A 19,809-nucleotide genomic window follows, 5' to 3' on the forward strand; every position below is an offset into this window, starting at 1 on the left:
AACCGAGTACATTTGAACATATTGTCCGCAATAAATACATGTAATAAAAGCTATATTCACTAATAAGATGGGTGAACTGCCATTCGAATATATTTGTGTCCTCTCTGTCTGATTGGCTCTGTATCTCTGTATCTCTGTATATATCTCTCTCTCTGTCTGTCTGTCTGTCTGGCTGTCTCTCTCTCTCGCATTCTCATTTGTACTACTTTATTTGCATAAGTACAGTCACGAATAAAGTCATAAAATGCCTTTGCTATGTCCTTCTATCTCAGACCACTAACTATTTTTAGTGCTCTGAGCTTCTATCTATAAATTATCCCCCTTTCCTATCTATTTATCTAGTATTATGTAGCCTTAAATAGTGATGTACCTACCATGCTATTTTTATTAGTAGCTGATTCCGATGACCAAACTGTTTTGCATTGTAACTGAGGTGCTTTACAACATGAAGCTTGTGCCACCACACCACTACCACCTGCTGTATTCTGTCCAATACAGGTGACCAATGGCAGTCGAATAAAAATGGAAATCTGATTCGTTGCTGGCCGAGCTCCACCAATCACATGACCCGATGTATGAGCACTGCAACCTATAGAAAAAGATCTCTCTCTCTCTCTCTCTCTCTCTCTCTCTCTCTCTCTCTCTCTCTCTCTCTCTCTCTCTCTCTCTCTCTCTCTCTCTCTGCATAGACTTAAAACATTTTCCGGGTGAAAAGGTTTGGTAGCCGCTTGACTAGCAATGTTTTTGTGACAAAACCCAGCCACCGAGATAATTATAAAAAGACACATCTTGTGAAGTTGTGTATATTTTTGCCATGACCATACAACCAATGCTCAGTAAGCTTTAGCTTTTCAATATCCGTCCTTTCCGGTTCTTTTGGTGTTACAAATATCGATGTTGAGTTCCAAATTGTACGAAACACAATCGACATTGGCCAATCACATAGTCCTGCTTGCAGAAGGCTGCAAAGATAGAAACATTTTGTGCAATATATATAAATTTGTTGCACAGAAGTACGCCCTCAAATATAAGCTTACAATTCAAGAGTAAAATTCCCAGAATGCATTTGGATAAATCCAATATGGCGGCGTTGTCACCACAACAAATCTGTTTCCAAAGAAGATAGGCCCATCGTGGATTTATAAATAATGGCAGTTGTTGACGATGTCGAAGCGTTTTCTGCCTTTCAGTCTCAGCTGAGAACACTCTGCTTGAATGAATTTCCTTGCGGTGTCGGCACATGGGTATGTTGTAATCTAATTCCTTTCTGTCGTGTTGGGTGAAACGCCGTTGTTGGTGTATGTATGTATGTATGTATGTACATGTATGTACGTGTGTGTGTGTGTGTGTGTGAGTGCGCGCGCGTGCGTGTGTGTTTGTGGACGGTCGGGGGGGGGGGGGCGATCCACGATAACTTGCATGTACGTGAGCATGAAGGTATTAAATGTCAAAATAATCAGCGATACTTTCATTCTTACAGAGAACGTCAAAAGATAAGAGTTTACCTGCAACGCATTTCGCCATCACTTTGAGGGGTAAGTTTAAACTTTTTTTCTTTTTCTTTTTATAAATTAAAATTTCACAGACCATGTGACGTTCGTAACTTATGAAGTTATGTCACATGATTATGTATATCTGAATGACTGTCACTACCACTGTTTTAGTGTACTTCATGCGATTGCCGAGCATGTCGATTATAAATTATTACCTGACAAATACATTGCATACTTTACTTGTCTACACAGTGTCACTAAATTACATGTACATGTACATACAGAAAAAAAACATGCTAAATTAAAAGTAGTTTTGTCTTTACGTGTAAGATCAATAACATATGTAACTTACTACATACAGTTAATGGTGAGTCAATCTGGCTTCAAAATTTGAATTATAGTACTAGTAGTAAATCATGATGTAGCTATTTACACAGATTGTGGAGCTTAGTAAGAAACGTACATGACTTTGTGTTACACAGATTATGGAGCTCAGGATGAAACTTACATGACTTTGTTTTACACAGATTATGGATCTCAGAAAAAAAAACTTACATGACTTTAAAGTTTGTTTTACACAGATTATGGAGCTCAGTAAGAAATTTCATGACTTTGTTTTACACAGATTATGGAGCTCAGCAAACAAACGTACATGACTTTGTTTTACACAGATTATGGAGCTCAGCAAGAAACTTACATGACTTTGTTTTACACAGATTATGGAGCTAAGCAACAAACGTACATGACTTTGTTTTACACAGATTATGGAGCTCAGCAAGAACAAGAAGAAACACTAGAGGAATACTACAAATCCAAACACTCCCCATACAATGTAGACACCAGCTGGAGTGATGAAGCCAAAGAATTGAGAGACATTGCCATAAAATCACCATGGTTACTGGATGATAAATTCATATATAAACATTTTAAAACACTCAGAATCATTAATAAGAAGGTATGTGCGTGCCATGTTCAGTTCAGTTTAGTTGGTAGGACCAGCCGTTATATGGCAGCTCAGGAAGTTCAATAAAATGCTGAGCTCTATGTGGTCATAATTTCAAGAGCAGGATAGATGCAGCAGAGAAAGTGAAAGTGTAAAGTACAATTGTAAATACCATGTGTATCTACACACTGCAAATCACACATTATATATTTATGTAACTTTTTTAAAATGAAAAGTAATGACTTAGAAAATATCACAAGATAAAAGATTTCTGTATGTCATTTTAATATTTTCATAACAATTAACATAAAAACAAAAGTATAAGGATAATATAATTTATTTATATAATTAAATCCAAAATACAGTGTAGACATTAATATCAATCATTATATATGTCTATATGTAATGCTGTTAAAAGATGGCCATCCCAGATTTGTTAGTCTAGTTATCAATTTTTTCCAGGTGTCAAAAGTGGACCCAGCTTTGTTGAAATTTAAAAACCTACAAGAATTAACTCTGAGCTGTAATTTCCTGGAAAGTGTAGAATCACAAAATCTTCCTCCAAGATTAGAGGTAAGGAGAAATTTTCATCAAGGACTAGAAATTGTGTGCATCAGTGGTACATGTACATCAAATTGGCTTAGAGGGCACACTGGTCAGTATATACAGTCAGGAATATCCTCAGATCTGGATAATTATCCCAATGGGATAAATGTTTTCGTTTTATCTGGATTGGAGTAAATGGGATAACTGTAACAGTTGACCCTTTGAACTCTGGCACACTTTACAGGGCTGTATGCATTCTACTCTCAAAGATCTACACAAAAGACAGGGGTCAGTAATAGATTGTCAAGGGCAATTTTTCAGTACACACGTGTCACACGTTTGAAGAGAATTTTATATGAAATAACTGCATCTGTTTATCCTGAACAGTCAGAAGGACTTAGAAATGACAATTAAAATCAGAAGGAAACTTTGAATCATTTGGTTTAGTACAATCTGACTCCCCAAATTTCAACAATAAATGATAAGTTTCATGCAGACATGCATTTGTTAGGTCGTCATCTTGCAACAGTAATATAATTCACAATGTGGTCTATGTATTTCATGTAATTCACAATGTGGTCCATGTAATTCATGTAATTCACAATGTGGTCCATGTATTTCATGTAATTCGCAATGTGGTCCATGTAATTCATGTAATTCACAATGTGGTCCATGTCATTCACAATGTGGTCCATGTATTTCATGTAATTCACAATGTGGTCCATGTAATGCATGTAATTCACAATGTGGTCCGTGTAATTCATGTAATTCACAATGTGGTCCGTGTAATTCATGTAATTCACAATGTGGTCCATGTAATTCATGTAATTCACAATGTGGTCCATGTAATTCATGTAATTCACAATGTGGTCCATGTAATTCGTGTAATTCACAATGTGGTCCATGTAATTCATGTAATTCACAATGTGGTCCATGTAATTCACAATGTGGTCCATGTAATTCACAATGTGGTCCATGTAATTCATGTAATTCACAATGTGGTCCATGTAATTCATAAATTCACAATGTGGTCCATGTAATTCACAATGTGGTCCATGTAATTCACAATGTGGTCCATGTAATTCATGTAATTCACAACGTGGTCCATGTAATTCACAATGTGGTCCATGTAATTCATGTAATTCACAATGTGGCCATCATCTTTTTTGTGTGTGAGTTACATAGGTACTGTGATTGTATTCTCATTCAAAAATATTAAATATCGTTCTAATCACACAATGTTTTGATTTTCCAGGTTCTTGAGTTGTGCGCCAATCAGATCAGTGATCTTACATCACTATGTGACCAACCACCACCTCTGTTACATTTAGGTCTAGGGCTCAATAGATTGTCTACCATTGAAGATTTTATTACAGATGCCTATTGGTAAGTGAATGTTTTGTTGTGAACATACAATGTATAGTTACTGTGAACGTTCATTTTAAGAGCTAAAAAAATGAAAGTATGGGAGGAATTTATTGATTTTCTGGTGAAAATCAAATCAAAATATGTACAAGTAAATGACACTCAAATGTTGAATGCAGTGTATGTGTATGACTTCATCAGTGTATGCGTATGACTGTATACTAATAATCCATCTTTGTGTTATTTGTTCTTCCATTCCAGGCCTAACCTGCTATCCCTTGATCTGAGTCATAATGATCTGTGTGATCTTTTAGACATTGTCAGAAAACTGATAACATTACCAAAATTAAGAAATCTAGTTTTACTTGGCAATCCCTTAGCGGTAAGTATGCAATAACTACCTCTACTTCTATACTGTGTAACATCCAACAAGGGTTACCAATACATTGTCACCTTAATACTGATGGCATCCTTTACTTCTCATCAGTATTCATGTGAACACAATGTATCAGTAATATTGATGCCGGTGAAGGCAGATTTGAATCTGTATATTATCTTTGCATGTTGGATGGATAATGGTGTGAGATCCATTCTGGAATTGTCCAAGGAATAAGTGCATATTTATGACAGTTTGTCTTGGCAACGATCGATATGAGGGAAGAACCAGGCACACTTCTCTTTGTAGAATATGATGATGATTCTAATAGTTTATCATCTTAAAAAGCAATTAGATTATTTGTAGCTTTGTGAGGGAAGGTTAGTCTGCTCACTGCCCTGTGATTTTCAAGACGTGGTCATTTTAGTTTCCATATCATAACACTATGATATCTTTGGCTGTATGCCAACAGTAAAAAGTTAGATTCTGGTAAAAAAAATTGGTTTCCTATATTTTAAAACCAAGTTGTACTAAAGTGAATTTAGATCTTTGATGAAGTTTTTCACAAGTAAAGATAACAATATATTATTTAATTTAGCAAAATTTGCATAAATTTGATTTTGTTTTGTTGGTTTCAGTTCATTCCAGGTTACCGTGGTTTTGTAATTGATAGTCTTAAAAAGTTGTCTATACTGGATGATTTTAGGATAACAGCTGATGAACGACATCATTTCAGAGGACTAGCTAGAAGGAAAGGTAAACCATCTCCAACTCTCATTTTAGCCCATAGTTCTTCTTCCAAGATTGTAAAATGCAAGTAATGCTTCCACCAAGAAACCATAACATACATCTATCTATCTGCACAGTACAGTATATCAATAGTCAGTGTTACCTGGGATAGTGTATATTGCCAGTCAAAAATCTCAGCCAAATTTATACTCTTGCAAGATATTCTTAAATTTCAGTGATCTGACGTGATGTTAACTGTAATTGCAATAACCGTCATACATTTCACATTTTACTTTACTCGACATTTTGTAAGAAGAACCCACCATGAACATGGCTCAACACTTTATCGAGATTAAATAAAGTCAATAATAATAGTAATAAAATAAAATACTCACTCAACATACCAGTCAGTTAGAAAATATTACAGCCCTGCCCAACATGGACATTTACATCTCTTATTATCTGTACTCTTCATGTCAGACAGGTCACCAGCTGATCATCAGATGTAAACACCGATATTAGGGTATTAATATGTAATCCTTTGTGATTTCAGTGTCACAGCTGGAGGAGTATAATTTCAAAGTAATAACAAGGTCTTTTTCTGTAATATGCCTTAACATAGATGAAATATATCTGTTGATGTTACCATTAATTTTGTTATACAATTTCCTTACTGTTTTACCATCTGTAGAGTTCATATTAGATGAAGCAAGACTCACAGTTCATATTCAAATTGTAAAAGGTGTAGCAATGCCAGAAGAATTACAGGTAAGAGAGTTCAGTATGTTTCTATTCAGACAGGTGAGAGAGTTAATAAATCCATGTTAGTAGTCCAGAAATTAGAAAACTCATCAGATCATATTTCTAAATTTTTATTTTAGACTTTGAAACTTTCCCTTACAAGAACCCTTAAAGCCTGAAGTGATTTCACTTTTCACAGTATTTTACTAGTTGAAAAATACACCAGATTAGTTCAGTGGATTAACTCTCTATTAGTCATTAGCTATACTATATACTCTGGCTTGATGTCCATATGTAAACAGCCATAAATCAAGTACAGACCTAATTACTTGTTTGTCAACAACTACCATATTTGGGGGATGTTGATGGGGCTTGGTTACTAGGCAACCATACATACTTCTGTTAGTACATTAATATATAATGTACATAGATCAAATATGAACACATTATGAAAAGCATTCCAACTACAATTATCAGAGTATCATCCTTTCAAAAAGAAAACAGTGTAACTGTATTGTTTCTAATTTAATGTTGAACAGTATAATGTACAAATTATAAAATAAAAATTACATCGTGGTAAATATTTTGTTTTCTCTTTTCTGATAGAATCCTGATGAGCAACCAGAATACCCTGTTATTGACAGAAAGTATTACGTAGAATATGATTTCTTAGAAAGTGCAATTCCCAAACCACCCAGTCCACCACACACTGGACTCAAAACAGAGGCAGATTCCGTTGCCCTTAAAGATGAGGTGAGTTTACTTTGAAAGGTTAAATACTGTGTTTACTATGGAACGTGAATATTCACAAATATTAGATGAGTTCTCAAATATTTCTAGAGGGGTGTAATCAGTTCAATATGCAAGTAAATATAACTTTATTTATACCATTTTGTAATTGGTAGCATACATGACGTATACACAACAACACAGGCTAGTAAATAGCTGAGTAAAGGCAGTAATGACAGATTTAACAAATGAACGCAAGAATTTTTTTGTATGAATACAAGTTACACAATAAATGAACAGAGGCAAATAAGAGAGCTGAGATTCATTCAATGACTACACAATGGTTGAACTAACAACATGAAATAAGATAGCTGAGATTCATTCAATGACTACACAGTGGTTCAACTAACAGCATGAAATAAGATAGCTGAGATTCATTCAATGACTACACAGTGGTTCAACTAACAGCATGAAAGTGAACAAATAGATTCTGTAGATATGCACTGCATATACCACACACAATTGACAATATATAGTAGCTCTATGCTTTCTAGTTTACAATACATAAATGTATTTTGAACTATATATAGAATGCATCACCAACACCTGTGGGTAACCTACAAGAAGTGACTACACCAACAACTACACATCAGTTAGACGATATACCAACAGTGGATTGGGATGAAAGTATACGAGGGACACCAGTACAGGGTAGTGATGGAAGGCAAACAGAAACACCTAAACTAGGTGAGTTTTTATGTGGCTTTACATACACACGTGACATACAGTTAGTACCAATATATCTTGTGTATATTCTGCACTGTATACATGTGGTATACTAGGTACTGGCCAGTATGCTTAGATTACTTAGTTTTGGTATACTTGGTATACTCATTACTGGTATACACTGGTATACACATGGTATATTTGGTACATGTCTGCTTGGAGTATGCTTGGTTCTACTGGTATTTTACCATTGTGTATTGTAGCTAGTTAACTATGTATTGTGGGTTGTTAACTATTGTGTATTGTAGCTAGTTAACTATGTATTGTAGCTAGTTAACCATTGTGTATTGTAGCTAGTTAACCATTGTGTATTATAGCTAGTTAACTATGTATTGTGGGTTGTTAACTATTGTGTATTGTAGCTAGTTAACTATTGTGCATTGTGTATTGTAGCTAGTTAACTATTGTGCATTGTGTATTGTAGCTAGTTAACTATTGTGTATTGTAGCTAGTTAACTATTGTGCATTGTGTATTGTAGCTAGTTAACTATTGTGCATTGTGTATTGTAGCTAGTTAACTATTGTGCATTGTGTATTGTAGCTAGTTAACTATTGTGTATTGTGTATTGTAGCTAGTTAACTATTGTGCATTGTGTATTGTAGCTAGTTAACTATTGTGCATTGTGTATTGTAGCTAGTTAACTATTGTGTATTGTGTATTGTAGCTAGTTAACTATTGTGTATTGTAGCTAGTTAACTATTGTGCATTGTGTATTGTAGCTAGTTAACTATTGTGCATTGTGTATTGTAGCTAGTTAACTATTGTGCATTGTGTATTGTAGCTAGTTAACTATTGTGCATTGTGTATTGTAGCTAGTTAACTATTGTGTATTGTGTATTGTAGCTAGTTAACTATTGTGCATTGTGTATTGTAGCTAGTTAACTATTGTGCATTGTGTATTGTAGCTAGTTAACTATTGTGTATTGTGTATTGTAGCTAGTTAACTATTGTGTATTGTAGCTAGTTAACTATTGTGCATTGTGTATTGTAGCTAGTTAACTATTGTGCATTGTGTATTGTAGCTAGTTAACTATTGTGTATTGTAGCTAGTTAACTATTGTGCATTGTGTATTGTAGCTAGTTAACTATTGTGTATTGTAGCTAGTTAATTATTGTGCATTGTGTATTGTAGCTAGTTAACTATTGTGTATTGTGTATTGTGGGTTGTTAACTATTGTGTATTGTAGCTAGTTAACTATTGTGTATTGTAGCTAGTTAACTATTGTGTATTGTGTATTGTAGCTAGTTAACTATTGTGTGTTGTGGGTTGTTAACTATTGTGTATTGTAGCTAGTTAACTATTGTGTATTGTGAGTAGTAATTTTACTTTTCAGTGGTTGTACATATGTTCTTAATATATTAGTTGAAAGCATCATTCTAAAGTGTTTCCATACATTTTACATCCACTCTATACTATGTTTACTGATGTTGCAGATTTATGATATTTGCCGTATAAAAAATAACAAGAAATTCTTTATGGTTCAGCAACAGTGTACATTGACATAGATACATTTAAAACGTTGGAGTCATTTCATTACGTAATATTTCTCAACATTTCAAGATCTGATATTCTGACTATTCTTTTAGAGCCATCATCATTTTTGTCACCATTATTCCTCCCATTAAACTTTCAGCAATTAAATTTATGAGAATTTCAAATTTGGATAAAATTCCTAAACATTATTACTTATAAAACCTGGAAAATTGAGAAATGACTTCCCACAAGTCAAATGCAAAAGTTCTCTTTTGCAAGTTTTGTGATAATAAAACTCATATACCACCCCACCTCACCCCCACCCCCACCCCATCCTTTCCCCACCCCTACCCCACCCCAAAATAAGAAAAATGAAGATTTTGATATAGAGATACTTGGATGTGATGCATCATTTTAAACGTTGTAGTGTTAGGTGTTGTAATTGTGTTTTTTTCTTGTTTCTTGTTTTTTCGTTTCATTCTGTCTTCTACTGTGTCTTGGTGAATGCTGCATGCCATACTGTGTATATATGATCTCTACCATCTCTACCAATATCTTTGTCAACTGCATGTACCCTGTATCTGTGTTTTGACACTGTTAAACTATAACAAAGACCCTAGTGGTACTTTTGTGACTGCTATGGATGAACCATTGGAGCAGTCAATAGCACCTAGTCCTTCAATCAAATCTGAAACCACTATGAACCCTGTAGGATTACAACTAGTGCCAGTCAGAACTGAAGGATTGCCCTGGACAGAGGAAGGCATTGAATTCAACTACTCATATGAAATAACTATTGATGATCTGCCAGCTCTGAAGGAGTACTTTAGGAAAGGAATGGGTCTTGCTGTTAAAGAAGACAAGGTGAATCAAATAAAGTTGTCTGTTTTCGTAAACAAGAAATGGTTAACTTTTGGATAATTTGCATTCATTTAAAACAATAGCTTTACCTTTTCTCCTAAATCACAGAATAAAAACACTAATGTGTGATTACCAACACACTTTTATACTTTTATACAGTACATGCCATTTACATTACTGCTTTTAAAGGGGTAATTTTCAATCCTGGGTCAGTGTCTCGACACTTCCCAACATTTTCATGAATACATGTCAGTCCCCAAAATACAATTATTTTCAAAAATAAAGTGACATATTTTGTTTCCGTGTGTTCATAATACTGCAGCCAGGAAGACAAAAATGTTAACTTATTTTGAATGTGATGTTAACAGGTCCTGTCTTACCCAGCTGAAGAAGAAGGCAGTAGTAAACAGAAAAGTGAAAGAGATCCTAAAGATAAAGGAAAGGGAAAAGATGGCAAGGATAAAGGAAAGGACAAGGTAATATCTAGAAATAAAATCACTGTGTGGATATCTCATGAACAGTATGATTGTATGACCTGCTAGGTGCCTAGTACCTGAGAGAATTATGTATAGATGTCTTACCCACCATCCCAAGTAATTTTCCCTTATACCAAAGGGCCAGAAAAATACCCACTCAAACTTCATTCGGATGTAAAAAAAAAATGGAATCCAAGTCAAAAAATTGTGTTTCTTGAATTACACATATTAACCAATGTATGAATTCTTGAAACTATATGACAGGAATAGATAGGAAATGAGGAGATTCTTTGGATTGTGAAAAGACTTGAATGACCCCAGGACCCTCACTGGCATGTGTTGCTAGAGTATATGTTATGCATTCCACTTGAATTGACATGATATGGTGTGGTCCTGATCCTAGAGTAATATGTCATACCACAGTCCCTCTATCATATAGAGTACTATGGTTACACATTCCACCAGAATAAAGTAATCAAAAAACTTCTTTTTGAAATTTGTTACTTATTTTTTATACAAAATTTAACATTTCAGGGTGGTAAAGATGCTAAAGATGGTAAAAAGAAAAAGAAAGGAGAACCAGACATTGAGATGCAGAGTTTACCACCAGAAGTGACAGTATTTGGGACTTTTAAACTAGATCTGGATGATTTCATAGAAGGAGAATATTACCTGGAAGAAACGTTTGTTTGTCGAGGGATAGAAGACAAAGATGATGATAACAATGATGAGACTGCTAGTATGGGTAAAAAGGTGAGATCACCTGCAAGGGTGGATTTAGTGTGATCACCCACTAGATGGGGGATGCTACAATTATCCTCTAGGATGGAATTGATGGATAGGTGTGATGCCTTTGTATTGCACCAGGCTCTGGCTTTAGAAACCTAGTGGTCTTGAAGTCTAGATTTTCAAGAGAATTCAAAGTCTTCAAATATTACACAAATTTGCATAATTGTTGCTAGACATTACAGTTTGCCCTGAAACTATTTCTCATGATCTGAACCTACTTTAACTTGTAGATTATTGTTAATTATTAAATAGAAATGAAAATGTACACAAATGAATATTTGTCACAGTACATTGTCAAATTCTGGAACACAACATACTATTGCTGTTTTTAGATTTTCATACATTTTATTGCACAAAACACTCTATACACACACAGGCACACAGACACACAGACACACACACACACACACACACAAACACACACATACACACACACACATATATATAACAGTAACATAATATAACATACAAACACAAACTAACACATGTACATGTCACACACATGCATGCAAACACATACACATAACATAACATACACACAAACTAACACATGTACGCATCGCACACATGCAAACACACACACACACACACGCAACATAACATACAAACACAAACTAACATGTACGTGTCACACACACACCCACACACACACACATGCATACGCGCACGCGCACACACAAACAAACACAAACACAAACACACATGTATGCACAAACAAACACAAACACACATGTATGCACAGACCCACCCATCAGTTGTTTTAAAGCATCATAGGGGTCTGGGTTGAACCTAAGTTCTGTATAATGGTCTGTATAGAATCCTTGTATGCATTTACTGCTACTTGCAATAATGCCGCTTGATTTATAATATCTCTCATAAAATTCTTCATTTTGTCTGATTAAATAAAAAAATCTTTTCCACTAGGATAAAAAGAAGAAGAAAGAGAGAGGTGAAACACCCAAAACCAAGAAAGCAAAAGATGCTAAAACTGAAAAGGATAAAGGCAAGTCCAAAGGTTTGTGTGTGACACTAATACTTACTTACAAATTAATTATTTTATTGATTGAATTGACTGGACTGTGTTTCTTGTTTTAACACATCTTACAATTCTAATAAATGGGTTTTTGGTCAATTTATGTTATTTATCGGAATTTTATATAAGTGCTATTTGTAGTGTTCTGTCACAAGTGTTTATTTGATATTTTCTGACTTTGTCTCTCAAACACTAAATACGGTACCTTTATATACGTGTGTTGTTGGGTCTTTGTCTTCTACAAAGACTTGTTTTTAGCTGACTTTCTCTTTCTGTCTCCCAAAGAGCAAATGTCTTTATGTACACATGTTGTTGGAGTGTGTCTCTTACAAAGACTTGTTTGTATCTCACTTTGCCTTTATGTTCAAAACAGTAAGTTTAGGTGATACCATGTACATGTGTTAGGGGTGATGACTTGTTTGTATCTCACTTTGTATCTCACTCTTTGCAAACAGCTGACAAAAAGGCCAGCAAAGACAAGACAGACAAGAAAGATGCTAAACACAAGAAAGGTGGATCAGCTAAGTCTGTAAAAAGTGAAGATTTAGAAGGAGAAGATAAACCAGTAGAGAAACCTCCCTTGACTGTACAGATTGAAATTGAACTACATCACTGGGAAGCAGCATCAGATGCACTTGTCAAACCAAAGCCTGAACGAAATGAACAACCAACTGATGAAACACAACCATAAAAATCTAATTTACAATCTAACAACAGTAATGCGAAAGGGTAGCAAGTATTGATACAATAGAAATGTGAAGAGGTAGCAAGTACATGTATTAAAGTGACTGAAAACAGCTCAAAGATGGGCCATCAAAATTTAGAAAATGGTTGTAACAAAAAAAGACATGCTGTAGTTATTGTGATTGCAACCTGTCACGTTTTTTTTTTAACCGATACCTAATATGATTAAACTGTAGAATTGTTCATACTGAATTGTTTTCCCTCTGGAAACTTTGACTTTGATGTAAATATATCTACTTTTATCATACCAAGAATGTTGTATTTTTGTAATTATTCAAGACACTGTATTAAATCATGTCCATATATTCATACTGTCTGTGATATACAAATTAAAGAAAAGGTCCGTCCAACCTGTGGTAGGCATGACAATAGGAAGCTGTGTGCCTAAGTGTGTACAGATAGGCTAGTATCTATCCAATTCTTACCTCAGGGTGTTTCTTGATATTTTGACCACAGGAAGTTGTACATTGTTATCTTGTGTGTGTATGGTATATTACATATACAGTGTTTAATTGAATTGTGTATTTCATAAAAAACAAAGCTTGATCATCAGTTTTAATTATCTTATGTATATATTTGATTTCTGTTTCTGTTTGCTACCTTTGTTGTTTAGATTTTTTCATTTTGTGGAGAAAATCTTTTCATGAAAAGATTTGAATTTGCTCCTTGACAATATGGCTTCCCAGAAACATGTAGAAACAACAATCTTGCTTTAGATTAGTGACAGGGTGTGAGAATCTATGCAAATTTTCCTGTACATTCAATCAAAACACATGGTGGTCTCTGGCTTATAGGAGAGTGTTGCGTTTGTCTTTTACTCACTGACACCTGCATCGAATCTCAATGGGATTTGTTTACTTTATTCAAATCATATAATATATAGTCTCACTATCACTTTGTACAAACAACACATTAACAGCACTAGTCAACATTGTTCAATGATAGGAGTAAGGCATATATCTTACAAGTGTACAAATAAATTGTGTATTATTTAAATGTTTCTGTATATTAAGAAATTATTAAACATTTTGTCAATTGAAAAATGAATCAAATTGTTTTGATCTGTTTTTTCAGGCACACATTTTATTTGACAAGTATACAGACTTCAAAATACATGTATATGATATTTACCATACCATATACCATGTGTGTCAAAATAAACAAACAACAACAACATATAAATACTGACAAACGACAGTAATTACAACTAAATATCAACAACTTTTCTATGCAACAAGAATTACAATATGTTTCCCTAATGTATGTGAAATGGTCACTGTGGACATACCCTATATTGTTTTAATAATACATTCTTATCAGCGCATTATGCAACAGCCTCAATGCGCTTTACAGCACTAAAAAAAGAAAAAGCATCAGGAAGGGTTAAACTGTAAAAATGTCCGACATAAAACAGAGAGACCTTAAAAACTGTTAAAACCTAATATCCAAGATGAAATTTAAACAAAGAAGGATCTTAACTGATTTGTAATTACTCTGTCATTCATGTTTGTGTTATGGGGTTTTTTTTCAGGTTTTTTTTTTTTCTTGTTTGTTTTATGTGTTTTCATAAAACATAGCCAACTATTATATAAAGCCTGAGCCCCCTACTGTGGTACAAGCTTGTGTGTATCATGTGTCTACATATAAATGTATATGTATATTCTTGAATGCAAATGAAGTGAAAATCATTTGATATTGAAAGAATGGGGTCGATTGCCATAACCATGCCATACATTATTCCACACCTCATAAAATTGCTCTGCAATAAAAAATGAAAACAAAAGTCCGATTCAATATATTTCTAAATCTCATGATGGCGGGCTAACAAAGGGTCATAAGTTCAAAAGTTAGCAGAAATTCTACATTGAGGGCGCTAACCCAAATACCGGCGTTCTTCTAAATGTACTGAATCGGACGTCGTGATGTATAAGGCGAAAATTCTAGTTCTTGGGCCCTGTGAGGTAAGTCAGAATGTATATTTATCGAAATGTTACTTGTTCAGAACATTTGAAAGCTTTATAGGGCTTTGAATCCGGTAATAAGAGCTATGGACAATGTTAGTCGCTAGTAAAATCGAATGTCAAAATGGCAGCGTCCAACATTGTTTACATGTGCTTAGAAACAGTAGTCGAGGGTCTCGCAACTGTCGACCTGTTGATGTAATGTACAATCCAGTGGAAATACTTTGGTAATGGATTAAATGTAGTTCAATTTTCAATAATTTCATTAATAGTACAGTTATTCATCTTGATATTCAGTGCTATTCCCTCGATCATTTTTGGAGTCGAATAAACTCTGACATTGTTGTTATTTTTCTAAGTCTGGCAAGACAACCATCAGTAACTTCTTAGCTGATGCTACCGAGACTTCAGGAGGGGAATACCACCCGACACAAGGAGTAAGGTAGGTGGACTTGCGAGTGTCAATCATACATTGTTTTCAATCATACTTACTATAGCTCATGGACTCAATGGCGAGATAACACGGCATGCCTCCATTGCCATGACATTGGTAGATATAGTTCTGCTGACAGACTATGTGCCACAGTACGGGACTCGATCTGATATTATCACCATACTGCGAAATTCATAGTTGTTAAGCTATCATCAGCCAAAAATTGTGTACACGTTTTAACTCTTTAGAGTCAGTACACGACTTTGTACTCAGTACTACTCTGTTTTTTTTGTATATTCATCGAGTTACTTATTACTTTGAGTTTTATGTATTTTTTAAAGATATTATTATGGCTCCATGAAAAACAGCCACTACTTTGTAGAAAGCTGATTGGATTCCAATAAAGAATAAGAATAAGCTAAAGAAAAGTAATTTCTAAAAGACATTTGACCAGCAGTTGATACATTACCCAGTGTGTTCCCCCTGTAATAAACCATGATACATTGATGGTATTGGAAGGACTGTGTTTCTACCTCCATGAATAAACCAAAGGAGTGATATTAACCCTGTGTCACTACTACTATACTGTTAGTCTACAGCTTGATACTTGCCAAATGAACATTTTGTATATTAACTTTGCAGAATTTTAGAATTTGAAAGCAATGGTCTGAATGTTGCTGGTAGGTCAGTCACAGCAGAAGTTGAACTTTGGGATTGTAGTGGAAATCAAAAGTAAGTTCCTTCTATTGTTATGTTAGCTCTGTCATAGTTGGTGGAGGGACTATGGCTCTATCAACAGCAGTTAGTGAGTGTTTTACCAATCACTTTTACACATAGACAGTCAACTTGTTGTTTTGTACAGTTTGTAAATGTAGCTACAATTTAATATTTACACTAAGGTCAAATAAAAAACAACTGTGTGTTTCTATAACCTTACTGACCCCAATTTAAGCCACCGACCCTAATCATTATTTTACATTCAGAAAGATAAGATGGTGAGAATCTGTTTCTATTGCTGAGTAAATTTTCTTTGCAAAGTATCTTTGGTAAATGATTATTTTTTAACAATCCAGGGTAACCATACATTTTCAGACTTTAAGTTGAATTTATACAGTACAGTCTGTATATAGTGTTTGTCTGCTTCACATAGAACAGTACAGTCTATGTATTGTGTTTGTCTGATACATAGAATAGTAGTCTGTATATTGTGTTTGTCTGTCTTTGTTTTTACTTCTTTTACATTTCATCAAACTATCATAGAAGTATTGTGACCAACAAGTCAGTTATTCATACAATAGTGATTGTGTGCTGGGAAATGATAATCAATATTCAGTGACACCTATAACTAATCATATTTTTTTATTCCTAAATTTGTAGATTTGAGACATGTTGGTCAGCCTTTATGAAAGATACCAGTGGTGTTGTACTTGTCTATAATCCTGACCAATCAAATCATGACAAACAACTAGATATGTGGTAAGACAATGACATCACTCATGTCAAAGGTCAACCCTATTAATTCAAACAACTTTCCCTACTCTTACTCTATAATTGATTATTATATAAACATTTTTCAAACTAAGAATTTATAGTTATCAGTTATAGGACCAGTGACTATTATCTTGGACATCACACATCTAACAATATCAATCCATTGCTTGAGAGTTGTATTTAGATGCATCTAATAAATATGTATATCTGTTAAGTGCCATGAAACCATAATGAGAATAATAGAGGTGAAAATGACCTTTAATTTGGCGTTTCTTGGCAATCATGCAAAATTAATGTAATGTTAAATCATGAAATGACTTTCCAGAAACCAAAGTTTATGAAAATACCTTTATTTCCTGAAATTGTTTTTATTCTGATTAATTTGGATAATATATTTCCAAGTTCTGTTTTAAACCTTTCACATACTTCCCTAAGAGAGTGAGAACAAAAAATATATGAAAATAGACAGAACTATATTAGACGTGAAAAAAAAACACACGTTAAGCTACAAAAACAACAAAATATACAGATATGTAGAATAACACAACAGAATGAGCACCAAAAATTATTCTAATTTGATTCTAATCTTATTTATTTCAGGTATAATACATTTGTATCCAACCTAGGCATCCGTGACTCTCAATGTATTGTATTTGCACACCACAAACCATCCACATCCAATCAGAATACAGTACAGCTGTCCTCATCCATGTCAAAGGTCATGCATGTACACTCAAATCTGGAAGATGATGCAGATGGAGTGAGGAGAGACTTTGGCAATTATCTGTCAAAGCTGTTCACACAATTGTCCGACAAACGTGAACAAGAAGAACTCAGCATAATCAATTAGATACTATTATTCATCAGACCTTTCTGACAGGTGGCGCCCTCTAGACCCGTTCCTATGATAGACTGGTGTAAAACTTTCACCAGCAACATCCAGTCAAAAACAATTTGTCCATAACGTGTACCATGTTTTCATCATGACAGTTAGGGACTTTTCCTATTATGTGCGCCCTCTTGAGTTATAACTGTAATATACTTTCGTTTAAAATGGAGTCAGTTTCACATATTAAAGACTTGATAAATTCTATACTTCTTAGGTAAACTAGTACCTTGAGGAAGATAATAGGATGGAAAAGTCTATTGGATACTTGGCTTCTATATGACTGCATCACTGTATATAATAATAATAATAATAACTTTATTCGTCATGTCGATCATGAAATTTTCGTTGCATTGACAGAAAATAGACAAACTACATATCCACACAGTTTACATTAACTTAAATACATAATCCATGAAAAGTAAAGTTAGGATTACAATACATATAAATACATACAGACAGTAGCGGTTACATGTTATTTATGAGATGAATAGATCTTGGAACAAAGCTATACTTAAATCTGTTTGTACGTGCACGTGGTACTCTGAGGCGACCACCACTTGGTAGATATTCATATTCTGTATGTAGTGGATGTGTTGGATCTTTGATAATTTTTGTAGCAGTCGAGTTTATACAATGTAGAGTTATCAGATTGTTCATAGAATTCATTATTAACTAATTTTCTGCATATGTTCCTAGGACGGTTTAGATCGTGTTTAAGATAGGTAGGCAGCATATCATAGAATGCAATGTTCGCATAACTGAGGACTGTATAAATAGTTGAATTGTAGAACAAAGAAATGACATTCGAGCTAATGTATAAATTGATTGATTACTTATGGTAGTAAAAGTCATGGTATTATTGGATATATAAAAGTCTGTTTTTTATTATCAAGCTTGATTTAATTTATTTGCCTGTGACACTTTTTGAAATGTAAAATATGTCAACACAGAATGTAGAAGAAAGGGGCTTTGAAATGATGGTACAGTGCTATGAAAAATAAATTCCAAAAAAATTGTAATATTCGACCAAGTGTTTGACCCTGCACATTTTGACACCAAAATTTATTTTGCCTTCTCAGTGCTTGAACTCAGTACAGCCATACATTCATGGTGTTTTCAGTCACCAGTCGTTTTACAAGTTCAAGCAGATGCTAGTGCACAATAAGTGTAATAAAAATAATAGATTTTGACGAATAAGTCTTGTTATCTCGTAGAGTGAGATCTCGTGCACCGCATACCTGGCCAGTCATCTAAACAACGACGTCTTTAGCTAGCTCTGAAATCCCATCAAACAACGACGTCTTTAGCTAGCTCTGAAATCCCATCAAACAACGACGTCTTTCGCTGGTTCTGAAATCCCATCATATTATTTTTTTTCTCGAATACCTAAAAAATGTTTATGGTCTGTAGTGAAAAAGTAGGTGGGAGTCGGATAACCGGAACCAAACAATGTTTTAGGCCGCATGAGCAAGTGTAGGTTCCAGCCACATGATAGAACATTCTCATATATGACGTGTTCATTTTTTAAAATGTATGTAATAATTTAAGATATGGTGTATACGAAATGTTTTGATAAATATTGAAAATGGAATCAATATGCTTAAAAATTGCGGACTCATTTTATTGATGGTTAAATGACATGTTGATATGAAACACGAACAGTTCCTCGATATCGAAAATTAACCATTATTTAGGAAAGGGAGTGGAGTTGTTTTGGAAGTAAATGCCATTGATCGCTTGGTTTGACAACTGTTCAAAGTGACGGTTTGATTGATGTTTTTTTGTTTGCGTGTGTGTGTATGTATGTATTTGTTTGTGTGTGTGTGTGTGTGTGTGTGTGTGTGCGTGTGTGTGTGCGCGCGCGCGCGCATTTTCTTTTAGTATAGTTAATCACGATTGCCGATATTGTGAACACAGATTCGAAATGAGATATGATGTCCAACCAGGGG

The 19,809-nt window shown here is 34.3% G+C and overlaps 2 protein-coding genes across 3 annotated transcripts; both read left to right on the forward strand.

Moving 5' to 3' along the window:
• Window positions 1-1,091: 1,091 nt before the first annotated feature.
• On the forward strand, window positions 1,092-14,052 carry LOC144449118 (leucine-rich repeat-containing protein 43-like). Of its 2 annotated transcripts, none has more exons than XM_078139578.1 (15): window positions 1,092-1,244; window positions 1,481-1,535; window positions 2,255-2,448; window positions 2,899-3,009; window positions 4,238-4,368; window positions 4,609-4,729; window positions 5,362-5,479; window positions 6,144-6,220; window positions 6,800-6,946; window positions 7,513-7,669; window positions 9,797-10,047; window positions 10,413-10,520; window positions 11,055-11,273; window positions 12,234-12,324; window positions 12,798-14,052. In XM_078139578.1, exons 1-15 carry the CDS (start codon window positions 1,149-1,151, stop codon window positions 13,031-13,033), a joined length of 2,112 nt encoding a protein of 703 aa, XP_077995704.1. In that variant the 5' UTR covers window positions 1,092-1,148; the 3' UTR covers window positions 13,034-14,052. The 2 variants fall into 2 exon arrangements, with proteins under 2 accessions (XP_077995704.1, XP_077995705.1); XM_078139579.1 differs by having other exon boundaries at window positions 9,896-10,047.
• Window positions 14,053-14,967: 915 nt separating this feature from the next.
• Window positions 14,968-19,412, forward strand: LOC144449117 (intraflagellar transport protein 22 homolog). The gene is made up of 5 exons (XM_078139577.1): window positions 14,968-15,047; window positions 15,407-15,489; window positions 16,123-16,212; window positions 16,858-16,956; window positions 17,572-19,412. The coding sequence occupies exons 1-5, from the start codon at window positions 15,009-15,011 to the stop codon at window positions 17,819-17,821; spliced, it is 561 nt and encodes a 186-aa protein (XP_077995703.1). The 5' UTR covers window positions 14,968-15,008; the 3' UTR covers window positions 17,822-19,412.
• The last annotated feature ends 397 nt before the right edge of the window (window positions 19,413-19,809 follow it).

The sequence above is a fragment of the Glandiceps talaboti genome, chromosome 18, assembly GCF_964340395.1.
Source record: "Glandiceps talaboti chromosome 18, keGlaTala1.1, whole genome shotgun sequence".
In the NCBI taxonomy this organism is placed as follows: domain Eukaryota; kingdom Metazoa; phylum Hemichordata; class Enteropneusta; family Spengelidae; genus Glandiceps; species Glandiceps talaboti.